Source organism: Ursus arctos, unplaced genomic scaffold (assembly GCF_023065955.2).
Source record: "Ursus arctos isolate Adak ecotype North America unplaced genomic scaffold, UrsArc2.0 scaffold_22, whole genome shotgun sequence".
In the NCBI taxonomy this organism is placed as follows: Eukaryota; Metazoa; Chordata; class Mammalia; order Carnivora; family Ursidae; genus Ursus; species Ursus arctos.
Genome location: NW_026622897.1, coordinates 4,374,595 through 4,389,453, shown reverse-complemented (window position 1 = coordinate 4,389,453; position 14,859 = coordinate 4,374,595). Strand labels below are relative to the sequence as shown.

At 44.5% G+C, this 14,859-nt stretch overlaps 1 protein-coding gene across 4 annotated transcripts in view; it reads left to right on the top strand.

Annotated features, from left to right (window-relative positions):
• The window catches only part of GUCY1A2 (guanylate cyclase 1 soluble subunit alpha 2), a 425,356-nt gene that overhangs the window by 132,089 nt on the left and 278,408 nt on the right, over window positions 1-14,859 (top strand). For all 4 annotated transcript variants that reach the window (XM_044386700.3, XM_057316734.1, XM_048217277.2 and 1 more), the window contains one exon: window positions 10,482-10,543. In XM_044386700.3, the coding sequence (XP_044242635.1) occupies window positions 10,482-10,543 (62 nt within the window). The remainder of the gene's footprint in view (window positions 1-10,481; window positions 10,544-14,859) is intronic.

The following is a 14,859-nucleotide window of genomic DNA, read 5'->3' as shown; positions in this document are numbered from 1 at the left end:
AGGCTTATTTTGATTAGTTTTTAGTATAAGCCGATATGAAGAGAATTTTTAAAAATCAAGGTCTTTCAGCAACTGTATTTTTTTTTTAACACCCAAGAACACAAGGCGTTGGTGACATTTTTTTTCCTTCTTAATTTTCCCCACTTCACGGCTGTGAGGGAATGATGTGCTGACCTACACTTTCCATACCGAAAAGCCACTAGCAGTGAGTGACATCTGTTTAGAGTTTACAATGCATTATCCCACCCTGATTCATGCAGGAAATGAATGAGATAGGCAGGGCAAGGATGATTATTGACTCCGATTTAAGGATAAGGAAACCGAAGTTCAGAGAGGAGTAGTGACGTGCCCAAAGTGAAGAAGCGGGCAACCGCCTGCATTTTCGAGGCCATGATGTGTCTGCCGTGATGTGTGTGTCCACGTGCCCACGAATTGTTCCATCCTCAACATGGAGCGTAGGCACCGTGCAGCAGAGACTCCCTATTTCGTCCCGCGTATGTTTCCTACTTGTGACTCGCTAAGGGGTGGTTGGTAGCAATTTCCGGTTGGTTTTCCTGAACCGAACCTGCTCTTGCCCGTTGTTGAGTTCCTGCGCATTCTGTGAGCCCCGCGCAGACCTGTGTTAGAAACCACAAGGGCTCTTTCTTCCTCGGGGCTCTGCCTCCAGGCTGACCTCGTTCGCCGGTCCACTCTCATGTCCGTGCGCTCCAGCCTCCCGTGGCAAGGCAGCTATGAACGGACTGACTAAACCATCAGCACGGCCGACCGCTTCGCTTATGCTGCCTATGAGCCTTCGAAGCGCAAAGACGTCACTTGCAGTTTGATTTCTGGATGGGAAGGAAGGCATGAGTATCATAGAAATCATTTCGTAAGTGAGGGTATAGATTTCTCTTCACAGACTGCATATAATTGTGCATAACCCACACATACATGTATCTTGGTGTAATTAAGTACTTTGCTGGAAGGAATGGGGAAGCAATGTCATAGTTATTATTTAACGGAGTGATCCCTAGATTTAAAAAAATGTGCTCACGTAGAGTTCAGTGAAAAAAAGCAAGGCTTTTCACATCGGGCCATCTTAGCGTTCTCCTGCCTGCATGTGTTTTCCAGAGTGACGTGTGATAATTGTGTACCTCTGCTCAGGAAAGCAGCGTATCATGAACACTGGTGACGGCACCCTCATTACCTGCTGAGCACGGTTGCTGTCTGTGGGATCGTCAGATTGTAGTTAGCACTAGACTTGATGACAGTTAGGCCCTGCTTGAGTTTTATCTTTCCAGAGAGGTCGAAGCAGCAGAGCTGGGTCGTATTTGCATGGTTCTGCAGGGTTCTGCGTGGTTCTGCGGGGTTCTGCGTGGTTCTGCGGGGTTCTGCGGGGTTCTGCGGGGTTCTGCATCTGAGACTTCTGAAATCCTCAGACTCTCAGCCTTTGCCTGGGTGAACGGAATGCCCCGTGTCACTTCGGTTGGCCTCTGCACGGCAGTTTACTTATTTACAGTGAGCAGTAACTGGGAAATGAGGCTTATTACTCAAAGTCTGCATGGTCTGCACATTTCTTACCTGTTCAGGCTACATGACGAGGCAAGTCATCATTAAAAGTTTGCCTTAATCCACTTGGAGTCAAAGCAAAAAGAGTTTCATGCCACATTCTTCAGTTGGGTTGAAGAAGCTGGCTCTCTGGTTGGAGGGGTCAGCCTCGCTAAAGAGACCTGATACTCCATGGCTATTCCTAAGAGTCCCTTTTAGTTAAGGTGGTTGGAGAATTTCTTTAGTTTAGGAATAATCTTTCTCAGTGTGACAGACGGCCAGTATACCCCTGAACAGTGTTGGGTATAATGTTGCATAAACTATTCCCCTCCCTTCTCTTTCCATCAGGCAGCCCTCTCTAACTTTGCTTCTTTCCCTGCGCGCCCTATTTGCTTCCTCTTCACAGATGTTGCTTCAGTGGCCCACTTTGCCTGGAGCTGCACCTTCGGCTGGGTGATTGGAGAGAATTCTGTCACCTCTTTACAAATTATTGTTTAAACTGGTGCATTTAAGGTTGGCAAAACATTTTCCCGTTTTGCGTGTTAATTTTGTAATTTAACTGTCAGGCAGGAAATATTACTTCCCTTATTTCCAGGCTCTTGTGGGGAAAACACCACACTGTGGCTCCCCAGCACTGAAAACAATAGGGAATTCTTTGGAAATGCTCAAGCGGAGGCTGCAAAGAGGTTGTAAAGGGCTAGAAATATTTCCTGACATGAGGACCATTGCTGTCCGGTAGGGTTTTCAGGAGTTGAAACGGCACTAATTAGCTTCGCGGCATCTAATTGGCGTCTTTGGGCTGTGAGGCATGCCTGGCAACCGTCCTAGAAGTTAGACACGGACAGTTTAGTTCAGTTTAGCAATTTTTTGACTACTTTCTCATCAAGAGATTTTTTTTCCCCGTAGAATTGTCATATAACACAAATATGTATCATACTTTGCACTTTTATCTCATTTTGACCTTATAACAACCCTGAGCAATGGTTATGCTTGAAATTTCTCTATTTTATAAAAAAGGAAACTGAGGTTTAGAAAAATAAAATGCTGTATCCAAAATCACACCATCTAGCCAAGAGTTAATTCCTTTCAACGGTAACCTTTTCTGCCTTGAAGACAGAAGAAGGTATTTCAGTTTAGAAAGCAGATTAAAAGCTTGGCTTTTTGGAGGCAGGAGTACAGAGATGAGACGCATACATAGACTTAGACACTACCTACGTGACTTTGGGCACGTTTTTTTAACTTGTCTGGGATGAGTTTCCTCCACATTTATAAAATTGGGGTAATACTTCTCCCTCTCTCATAGCATTTTTGTGAGGACTAAATGAGGTGTCGCATGTAACATGTTGGGCTCAGCGTTTGACTTTTAGCAGTCAACAACATGTTTGATCCAGAAAGCCTAGCATTATTTCCCTTTGTGGACTGAGTCAGCCCTGGGCCCTCTGTGAGATTCTGTTTGGGGTGAGGGTTTAGGACTGGAGCCTTGTCCTCCAACGTTTGTAGGGACAGCATGACCTGCTGCCCTGAGAAGGGGTCTAGAACCAGGACCATTTGTCTCAGTATTTTTCCTGGGTCATTGTTTTTATCCAGACAGCCAAGTGGACCCTGAGGTGACCAAATAAAGCATGTTTCTCCCGCAGTTACCAGATACAGAAGTTAATGATCATACCAGAGCTATTTAAATAACAATAACAACATTTGTGAATTTGGGGAAACAATATAACATTATTTTCATATCCATTAAAAACAAGGGATTTCAGTTAGATACATGGAAGGCTATTTTAATAGTCAGCAGAGCCAAGTAAGTTACTAATGGGGGAAGACGCAGAGAAAAATCATGGGAGGCCTAACTCTTTGTCTTGTTGGTGGCTCTTCCCAGCTGTGTAGCTGAGGCAAGCACTGACCTCTCCAGAACTCCGTGTTTTCATCTGTAGAGTGTGGATAATTATATCTGAGACTCATGAGGTTGTTGTGAATATCTAAGGAGATGAAAGAAAAGAAGGTGATTGGTAAACTGTGAAGTGTTCCGCACTCTGAAGGTGCTGGTGTTATTCGTTGAAAACACCCAGAATTCTTGGATTACTTAAATGTGCTCTTGCCTGAAGGTAGGCGAAGGACTGAGTAAATCGCCCTTTGGAGTCTTTCAGTTGAAGGAATGTGCATTTTCAGTTTAAATGGGTGTTGTGGGTAACAGGTCTTATATGAAGTTGAAATTCAATGGCTATTTTTGGAAAGGGGTTAAAATAACAAAGGGGGAAATGCTTGGAAAACAAACATACTTTGTATAGGAAGACTTAATGATACCGTCGATTATGCGGTAAGTATATTCAGTTACAATCAGTAATTACAATGATGATAACCATGGTGCTTTGCTAATTAGAACATACTTCTAATAAGGCCAAGGTCATCAGTTTGAATCCCTGTATGGGTCAATTAGCATAATGTCAGCCTTCACCCTAAGCTCTCATGGGGTCACTCAGATGTGTACTTGTGTTTGCAAGGAGAATAAAATGGAGATTGGAGGAAATCATGCAGATTTTCAACCAGTATGGGTAGGAAGAACTCTATAGTGCATCTGTAGCTAGCTTGCTTTCTTTTTCTTTCTTTCTTTCTTTCTTTCTTTCTTTCTTTCTTTCTCTTTTAGCACACTTATTACTTTTGCTTTTTGTGATTAATTACCTGGACTACCAGTTTTGTTTAGCAGATTACTGGCGTCATTCACTTGAAATGGTAGTGCCCAGCTTCCTGAGAGATGGTGGGATCTCCAGTATGATCTGACCCTCTGTTTTCAAGTGCTTAACTTTGCAATGCTTTCCTTCAAAATGACCCTGAGAACTACGAACTCCACTAGTGTTTTTCAGATGGGAAAATAGAGGCATTTTTTTTTTCCCAAGGTTTCCTACTCCCAGGTGAAGAGATGTTGGCTAATTTTATAAAAAGGTCAGTAGCACAGCTGGGCTTGAAATACAGAGGTCCTGACTCAAAGTTCTATATTTAATTTGCCGTCTTTTTTTTTTTTTCTTTTTGGGGTTTTTATGTACTCGATTTAGTCAGAGGCTGGGAAAGTGAATATTTTGTCTGCATATTTAGCAAGATTGATGATTACTGCAATTACATCTCTTGAATAAGTAGTGAAGCTGCTTGTCGGAAGTGACTTGTTGTTGGACTAATTTTATTAGTAATACCAATCATATCATTTGATCCATTGGTGTCTACAGGCTTAGCCATGAAGACAGGGTAGCTAACATTACAATTTTGGTTACAGTCAATGATGGAATTTGGTGTATCATGTCCTAATATGCAAAATGCTCTTACGTCCTGGAGAATGTGGCAGTCCCCGTAGTGTGTCTGGAGGATGAGAGGTGCTCTTGGACCCCGGTTTATCTCTCACTGAGAAGTCTGTTTACCACAGTCCCACTGTTAGTGGTACAGACCATGTTTTGTCATGTAGGAAAGCTCATTTTTTACCGTCATCTACCTTACTCAGGACCGGGGATTGCGTTTTTGAGGAAATGGAGGTATGACTCCTTCTGAACACCATCTGAGATCAGAGTACTAAAGGGATTGACAATTTTGATGATTAAAGGAAGGAAAATATGCAATGGTGAATTCTGGAGACCTGTTTTGGGAGTTTAGGCGGTGGTGGTGGGGACTGGGCCCATCAGAACGCAGCACAAACATACGAGACGCCCAGCTGGTCGGAAAGCGGTGAGCCGGACGAGAAGCAGCAGCTAAGGGACAAGAAGCAGAAGTGCATCTTAGGCAAGACCTGGCGATTTGCCCACCTTCTTTGTGTTTGCAGGGTTGGTGGAAAGAATGTTCAATGTGTTCTCAAGAAGCACACAACTAATTTGAATCCGTGTGAGTCTTTAACTGTACGTCGACATAAAAAAAAATGCTCTCTTATTGAAGACAATTTCCTAAGGGAAGAGACGCTGCCTTTGTGAAAGAGGACTTGTAATGTCTCTAACTTGGGTTCTTTTTCAGTCGGATGGTGATCGTAGCACCAGCCGGACTCTGACTGGACTGGTGCAAGGATCAGTTGGGGTAACGTGCCTTAGGAACTGCGACCTGTCAAGTGCTCAGCCAAGTACCGTTTTAAAGGTGGTGCGCGGCACAGGTTGGAGATTACGTGCTTGAATTCTGGAGCAGATCACCCGAGGCTCAACCCCGGTTTTGTCTCTTTTTACCTGTGTGACATAGGGCGACTTAAACTTCACGTGTCTTGGTTTTCGTAGCTGTAAAATAATAACACCCATCTCATGATGATGAGAATAAGTGTCCTACTAGCTGTTACGTCGTATGTGCGCGTCTGTGCAAAATCCAATGCTGACATAATGCATGGGCGTGAAATACGTGGAAACTTAAAAAATCCCGTATTTATTCCTCAAGCAGTATAGCTCTTTGTTTATCTAAGAAATTCATATTTGATTATAAGCCTTCAGTGACAGTTAATGAACGAACGGGGTTGAATTTTGGCGGTTACGTTTGAACACGTCTCAGAAGCTTACTTCTCTTGATATTTGAGCAAGGAAACTGTTCTCCTGAATGCTCACTTACTCAGTTCAAGTAAGGTTTGTATGGATTACTGGTCTTATTATATGCTTATACCTTAAGCAAAAGGTTTTCAACCCTGACTGCTCATTAGAAGCCACTGGGTCTCCCAGACCAGTTGAATTGATAAATTTGGAGGTGGAGCTCAGGCACTGGTATTTTTAAAAAGCTCCCCAAGGTGATTTTAATGTGCAGACCGAATAGACAACCACTGGCTTAGAGCATTAGTAATTAAATGTATATCCCTATCATTTAGTTTCTGACATTGATATTTAATTTTCTCATATTTAAGTAAATAAAATGACATGGCTATTTACAGATATTTCTACAAAGGAGGACGTTTGTATGGTTTCAGTTAATTCTGTAGCCTGCGGGTCTGTGCCATAAAGCAGAAATGAGAAGTTTGTTTTTAAATTCTCCGTGAAGGGGTGTCTGTTTTTGTCAGGGGGAAGTGCTGTCAATATTACACAATATAGAATCCCAGAATGTTCAAGGTGAGAGGGACCCTCAAGGCATCTAGTAGAAATAGGGTACACTTTGCAGCAGTCCTGGCCTGCGATGGCTTATTCGCTCACTGGCTTTGTGAGCGTGGGATGTTCACTTAACCGGTCCGAGCCTCAACTTCGTGATCTCTAAAATTGAGGTGAGCGTGTGCTCTATCTGGTGACAAGCGTGTTTCCTGCGCACGTACGCATGCACACACGTGCACACGCACGCACACACGTGCACACGCACGCGACTTGATTCGCTGCCTCCTGCCTGATCCCGGGATCCATCTGGAGTGACCTCCGGAGCAGGGGCTCCGCCGGAGGCTCCGCGGGGCTGTCTGAGCCTGCAGGACCAGCTGCTGGGAACTGCTTCCTCCCACTCCTCAGGGACCACTTCTCTGGCTCTGCGGGGACTGTTCCATGGCTGGCTGTTTGTCTCCTATGACCTTCCGTGAGCATAACATTTTGTCCGCGGGGTCAGCCGTGCTGGCCAAGCAGAGTGAAGCTGTTCCTGAGACTAGAGAGGAAGATGGCTTCTGGTGGCTACGTGATGGCTGCTTTCGAGCCCCTTCTGTCTGCGCCCCAGACTACCCGTGTGCAGGACCCAGACGGCTGCCTTGTGTGTGCAGCTGTCTTCCTGTCTGGTGCTCCTTGGTGTTGAGCAGCGACAATAGGAGACCACTGTCTCTGTCTTAGTTTGGGGTGAGCAGAGGAGAATCACAGAGCTCTTTGATTGTCTTTTTATGAGAGGAAGAGTGGATTTTTGTCTTTTTCCCCACCCTTGTCTCAGATCCTCCAGCATTTGGCTATGACATTATAAGGCCACCTGGTTCTTCTGTTGCACATTCTTTGTGCCTTAGGAAGGAGATTCATGGCTGTTTCTTATTCCTTGGGAAACTTAATGCCTGGGGTCCTGATCTCAGCTGTGGTGTCTCAGTCCCTTGCCACTTGTAAGCCTGCTTTCTAGGTCTGTCCTCAATCTTCATTGTCAGGATTCTGCGTTTATCGCCATCTCTGGACTGATCTCAAGTTTTTGTTGGACATATTTATACTTTCTGCTGCCATTTTTTTTATTGTTTCTTCTGTCTACTGGAATCTGCACCCTCTTACGAGTAGCGGTAATGGTAGCTCTATTGATTTTTGAGGTGATCGGGATCTCGAAACATTACACTTGGGGGATGGACGGTCTGACTTGTGCTCCTCCGCTAGATTACGAGACTCCTGGGGGTAAGAGCCATGTTTTTCTGCTGAGCATAGTCATAACTATCATTCGTTAGGTATCCACTGTGCACCAGAGGCTTTGCTTTGTTTCAATTAATTTCCATTAAAAATTATGTCTGCATAAGGAATCATATCTCAGAGAGCTTAAGTAAGCTGCCCAAGGTCATCTTGCTAGTGAGTCACTGCGCTGGATTTTGAATGCACTTTGATATTAAATCTTATTTTCTAAAATCTTGTTTCTAAACTCCTTAAAGGAAGGGACAGATACAGATAAGAGGAATGAGATCTTGGCCTGTGGAACTGTTGAGTAGGGGACAGGTGTGGAGTTGCATTCTTCAAGAAGAGGAGAGAGGTCTGCATATCTTCAAAGCTCCCGTTTTCCCCACTAATATGCTGGCTTGCATCCCTGGCGTACGTGGACACTGAGAAACGTACCCTCTGGCTCTCCAGGCAGAAGTCACCCCTGTGGGAGGCTTTGACCCCCATGTGGGTCTTCACGCTATTTTGTTCAGGTCTGAGAGACCCTGAGAGTCCGCAAAGATGTCCCTCACTGATCAGAGCCATTGGTTGAGCAGTCAGGCAAACCAAAGAGGTTTCACTGAATCCACGGTGGTGAGATATTCTGGGGAGTCAGGTGTGTGTGGGTGTCAGCCGTGGCTTGCTGACGAGGAGACACTCTGTGCTCAGCCTCCACGCTTGTGGTTTAGACCCTCAGAACGTGCCCACTGGCTTCGGCAAGCCACAGGAAGTATATAAATGCTTTCCCAAGTTGAAGCTTTGTCGTATATGCCCAGAGAATGTTTTCTTTTTAATGTATTTGGAAACTATAAATTTAACTCCTGCTGGGGAAGAAAAGTAATTGCTTTACAAAAGAAAAAAAGTCAGGTCTTTAAAAGGCTCAACTCCTCTTACAAACATGTGCTTTTTAATGACTGGGAAATTCCTGGTGCAGGAAAAAAATGTCCTTTTTACAAATGAGGTCATTTTGGTCTTTACTGGCCCTGTGCACTCAAGTTCCTGCTTTCTGTTCCATGTTTTGTGACCTGAGGTTATTGGAAGGATAATCCCCTCTGTGCATATTCACTGCTTCTAGGGCGTGTTGCCAAAGAGAAAGTTATCTTAGCTCACCAACTGCCAAGCCAGTGCAAGAGGCCCGGGTCCCAGGGGTACTGAGCCAGTGACTGATAATGACTTGGTTTGGGTTGGCCGCGGGTCGAGTTTTGAAAGCACATTTTTCCTGTGCACTAGGACTGCCGTATCTCCTTCGTCCTCAGATTTCTCAACAGTTCTGTTGGTTCTCAGTTCAGACATGATTTTTTTTCCTTAGGTACATTCTATTTACTCTGCTTTGATTCCATCCTGAAGGGCAGAGACATGCCGGTTCGAAGACTCCTGTTCATCTTTTTAATGTGGTATAAATGAAAAACAGCAGTTGAAAGCATTGACCTCGGACCTATTTCCTTGAACATTGGGAGGCTGATTCCTCCTAAAATTAATTTCTGATTTGGTTTGGCCGAAGGGAAGCCTTAGATGTGCTCAGTGAAGGGGCTTTCCTCAATGGTAGCCTAGAGTAGATTTCAGGGAATGCCCTTGATTTAATCGAAGTTCACTTTCCGCTAGCTTTAGACTAACGCTTTCCTGCCGAGAAGGAGGCGGAAACTTGGAACAGTATTGGGTAGAGAGGTTGCTACCTCTGTCTGGGATGTTTTCATAGAGAGGTGAACAGGGAAGGAGTTCAAGGGAACCTGGACAACAACCTTTGTAGGTTTTTTAAAATTACCAGTTTTTAAGACCTTCGAAGACCTTTCTAGAGCTCATCCAGGTTTGTGTGGTTGATCAGTGGCAGCCCACGAGATTGCCGACTGGCTGCTGCCTCACATCTCGAGAAGAGCATGTCAGAGTCCTTATCGCCCCTAAAATTCATCCATGGCTATGATGAATCAATCTTTTGATAAGCCCGTGATTGATTATGCTCTGCCCGAGTGACTCTGCGTTTTTATATTTAAAAAAATTCACACTCTTGACACTGAAAATGAGGTTCTTACCATAATTTCTTAATTAAATCTATGTTCTGGGATCTTCACGGCTCCCTGGGTCAGAAACTCCAAGCTCAGGCTCTGTTGCCTACATAAGTCTAAGAAAAATGTCTTGATCTGGAATTAAGAAACTCTTATCTTCAGCTGTCATGGAGAGGAGAGGATTCTATCGTTCGATCAGAAACGACTTAGTTATTTGCCGCAGACCCTATTTCTTGCCCGGACCCCATTTCTTGTGGCCCCTGCACGAGGCTTTGGAACCCTTGCTTGGAATCTCTTGGGTCCTTGAGGAAGTCAGGTTTGACTTGGGCACGGCCCAGGTTCCCTTCCGTCACCTCCTCTTCACTGCCCAGGCCGTGGTTTACTGTCGGCAGCCAGTGAATGTTTTATTGAACCTAAGACCCCTATGAAAGAATTGGAAAAAATATAGCCGGGAAATGCTATGCTACTTGAAACTGAGAAATTCTGGGTAATTGCTGAGTGCCTCATATTAGTGCCTATGGGGAAAATACATGGCAAAATGTGTGATGGGTTACTATGGTAAAGCGAACCGCGTATGAGATCAATCAGAAGCTACGAATCTGCCTGTGATGCTCAGAATGGAAATGGCACTGATTTGCTGATAATGTATTGTCTTCTTCTTCTTCTCCTCCTCCAGCCTCAGACAATACAGCAGACTCTCAAGAGGACCCTGCAGTATTACGAGCACCAAGTTATTGGGTAAGTAAAATAGATTTTGGTCATTATTTGGGGGCAAATTAAAGATAATTACTCAAACATAGCTGTTGAGCATTGGTTTTCTGCCACCCAGGTGGGTCTCATTTCATACTGGCTGTGCTCCTAGTGGGGGCTGGGGGCCCATCAGGACCCCTGCAGTGATTTCCTTTGGCCTGTTTGTGTTTAATCCTTTTAAATGAAATTCCCTTTTGGCATTGCCTTTCCCTTTTTTCCCCCCTTGTTGTGGTCTTACCCTCTTATTCCCATCCACCGAATCTGATGATTTTGCCCTGGGAATACGGTAAGGTTTAATGGTACCAACAGAAAGGCTTTAAATGGGATTTTAGAATCCTTTACTAAAGTTTACTCAAAGTCATTACAAGCCTAACGGTTCAGTGAGAGGCACTGGTTTAGAGTCCCATTTTACCTAGTTTTCTTTATTCTTCTGCTTCTTGCCATTGTTGTGATACGGTGTAAAGTAAGAGGGCAAGATGAAGAAACGGGGGCTCTCGGTCTCACCAGCACATAGAACTTTAAAGTAACTTTAACTGTTTGCAGAGGATTATGGTAACAACTAATCGAGGAGTAGGCGCCATGGATAAATGAGGTAATTGCAGTGATCGTATTCTGTACATAGAAAGCTCCAAGTAAGTGTGAGGTATGCTTTCGATTGCCTATGGGAGGAAGCAGTTGGAAATATAGAAGCCTAAATTCACTTTCTGAAGCAATCTAGCTTAAAATGAAGGGATCAAACTCATGGACATGAGAGACAGTGCATATTTTTAATTCACATCGTTGATGGTCTCGTATGCGCTACTGTGATTTATTTGTGTAAGAACTTGAAAGAACTTTTGAGGAGTTAAGGTTCACACCCTGGTACTTCTTGAAATGCTGTCAAGCATCATTTAACATTTGGGGCTAATAGTCAATGCCATGGGGATCAAGGATGCACTTTTGGTTATTGGGATGTAGTGTGGTTTTTTTTTTTTAAACAAAAACAGAAGAAAGGAAAATTTGGTGGAAAAATAATCTCGGTACCTAGTACAATGCCATATACTTTAAGTGCTTGGTGATTATGTTAATTGTCATTTCAAAGGGAATTGCTTTGAAACGTTGTCACATCAATTCTCAAAAGTGCAATACTAGGAAAAGCATATTATTTAAACTCATGAGATGGCTTTTAGTTTGAGGCCATTAGTGATTTTAAATGGTTTATCCTAACGGAGGTAAATGATGTCAAATTAATCTCTCCCCACATACTCTAAAATAAAACTTAATCACTCTCATTGGACCTGCTGCTTCCACCGTGTGGTATTTGGATTAAATTAGTCAATATACTTGCACCAGTGTCCTGTGTGTGTTGAGCACTATATACTTGTTTGCTCTTAAGTTTATTATTATTTTTAATATTTTGAAGACAATACCAGTAATCAAATGCAAAGCATTTCCTGGAATAGTGAATGCCCTCTCTGTTTTGTTTTGAAATCCTAACCGGTCCAAGTCTTGTTTGCGAACCGAGCTGTGTCTTCACGGCAAGTTGGAATGGGAGTCGTAGAATGATGATCGGAAGAGGTTAACTAAACTAGATTACCGTAATGAGCAGAAAATTCTTTCTTCCATTAGCAAGATGTGATGTAGGAAAAGACATGAGTGTTTGAAGCCAAGGGCCAAGAAAGAATTCTTGGGATGTCTTTGGTGCAAAAAGGTGGTTTTATTGAAGCACGGGGCCAGGACCCGTGGGCAGAAAGAGCTGCACAGGGGTCATGAGGAGTGGGCTAATTATATACTTTCAAGTTGGGAGGGGGTTGGGGAGAGTGGAAGTCTCTAAGGAAGTCTGGAAACAAGGTTTCCAGGACCCTGAGGGGGCTAGCTGTTGTTAGGAAAAGGGTGTTTATTATCATCTAGTAAAACCTGAGTCATGGGACCCTTCAGATGTATATCAGTGGGTCATATGCTTGGGGGGGGGTGATTGCCAACACGTATCTTGGTGCGTAGAGATAAAGGAAGTTTCCAAAGGAATTTTTATATGTTAAAATAGACTCACAGTGTCCTGGGGGTTGGGCTAAGACTGCCTTTTGTCCTTAGCAAAGCATTGACATCCAGGCAGCCAGGTCCCTAGAGGAAGGTCACTCTGCTGCTTTCAAGGACTTGTCAGTGGGCTGTACGTAGTAAGGAAATTTAATACTTTCTCTTCTGCCTTTGTTTCCCACATCAGGATGGAGTTCTCTAATTTAAGTCACTGCCTCAACTCCCCTGTTTGCTCTGTGTAGACCGAGCGTGCAGTGATTCGTGGCCCTAGAAGGGTCTTCCCTAGTTCTGCCTCTTGAAGACACAGTATAAAGAAAACGGCACACGACTCGGATATGAAGAGGTTCTTCATGTGCGGCTGGTTCCAAAGAGACCCGCGACCCCATTTTCACGGGGTGTGGGTCCTACTCGAAGCACCTGTGCTCACTGCCTGTATTCATGCTGCTCATGAAGAGAGAAGCGCGGGCTGGCAGCAGTGCTGTGACGTGTGCCTTTCGCGACTGTCTTCCCTCTTCCGCCACTCCTGGCGCCCCCTCCCTCTCTCCGCTCCCTTTCTCTGCACTACGGCAGGGCCTGCGGTCAGAGAGCATCTACTATGATGCGCTCTTGAATGAAGTATCCACACCTGCGTGCCGTGCCTCTGAGGAACACACGGCTCAAGGCTCTATCTCTAAGGACAAGGAATGTGTTTCTTCCAGTTAAAGGGATTTCAGGCAATTGATAAGACCTGCTGAGGATTTAGTTTACGTAGTTCTGGGGGCGGGGTGAGGAGGGGACAGAGGTGGTTTTCCAAATCCCTATAATAGGGCTTTGCCTAAGGTTTGTCTTGAAGTAATTCAGCTTTTAGGTGCCTTAGGATCAGGATGGATAACAAGGAGTACTAGCCCTTTTTTTTTTTAATTTTTAAAAAAATTTAAATTTTTTAATTAAAAAAATAGAAAGTTTTTTATTTTTTTAAAGAAAAAAATAAATTCATTAGCAGACAGTGTAATATTAGTTTCAGGTGTATAATACAGTGATTCAAGTTTTCCATACATCATGACAGGTGCCCCCTTCATCCCCATCACCTGTTCCCCCATTCCCCACCCACCTCCCCCTGGTGACCATCTGTGTGTTCTCTGTAGTGAAGAGTCTGTTTCTTGGTTTGTCTCTCTCTCTTTCCCCTTGGCTCACTCGTTTTGTGTCTTAAATTCTACATATGAGTGAAATCATATGGTATTTGTCTTTCTCTGACTGACTTACATCCCTTAGCATGATACTCTCTAGCTCCATCCATGTCCAGAAGTGCACTAACCCTCTTTTTTTATTTCTTAAATCAGCCTCTAATCTCTGGCCTCCCAGCCTCCCTTTTCTCTCCTTTAAAACTGCCCTTGGGCCTGCTTTATTTATCAGAGCCTTGGGATTGTCTGCTGCTCCTTGATGCGTTCTTACACCAGTAGTTTGGAGAAACTCTCTGAGGCTTTTTAGTCTCCATGATGTTGACGTGAATGCAGGGAGCAGCTGCTCAAAGGACCACATAGAGGGAGGATTGGGAGGGAGTAACCCCGGGAGCCTCTGTCAGGGAGTGAGACAGACTCTCTGCGCCCCAGGAACTTTGTCTTCAAACATCTGTTCTATTTCTCAACTTGGCCATTCATTCACAGATTTACTCACAGAGACCCATTCAGGTTGTCTCCACTGGCACCGTGGCTTCTAGATTCTTCCCACCCCCAATCTAGTGCTGTGGTTTCTACTCCTCTCAACGTGGTATGTCCACCACCGTGAAGTGATTAAACTAATTAGATCATGCCACTTTCTCACATCTGACGCCGGTTTTCGGATGTTAGCGTGCATCAGAATCACCAGCAGGCTTGTTAAAACCCAGGTGGGGGGACTCCATCCCCAGGGCTTCTGACCCCATATATCCCGTGCGCGCAACAGTTGGCGTTTCCAGCGGGTTCCCAGTCAACGCTGCTGCCGGACGCTGTGGGGTCAGGTATTATTTTGTGACATCCCTGCTTTCAACATGTTGTGACTTAACTACGATAGAGCAAAATCTGAACTGCTCTTGCAATCTGCCTCCGCTCCCCTCTCGGACTGTAACCCTCTCTACTTCCCCTTTTCACTGCATGCCTGCCCCGCCAGGCGTCCGTGGGGTTCCCAGCTCCTACTTAGCCTCAGGGCCTCGGCACGTACCATTGCATTTTCCTGGAACGCTCTATCCCCTTGGGTGCATGGGTTACTTTTCTTCTAAGTTCAGGTCTCTGTTTAAACGTCTTTATCTTCAGAAAAATGTACTCCCGCCACCCAAT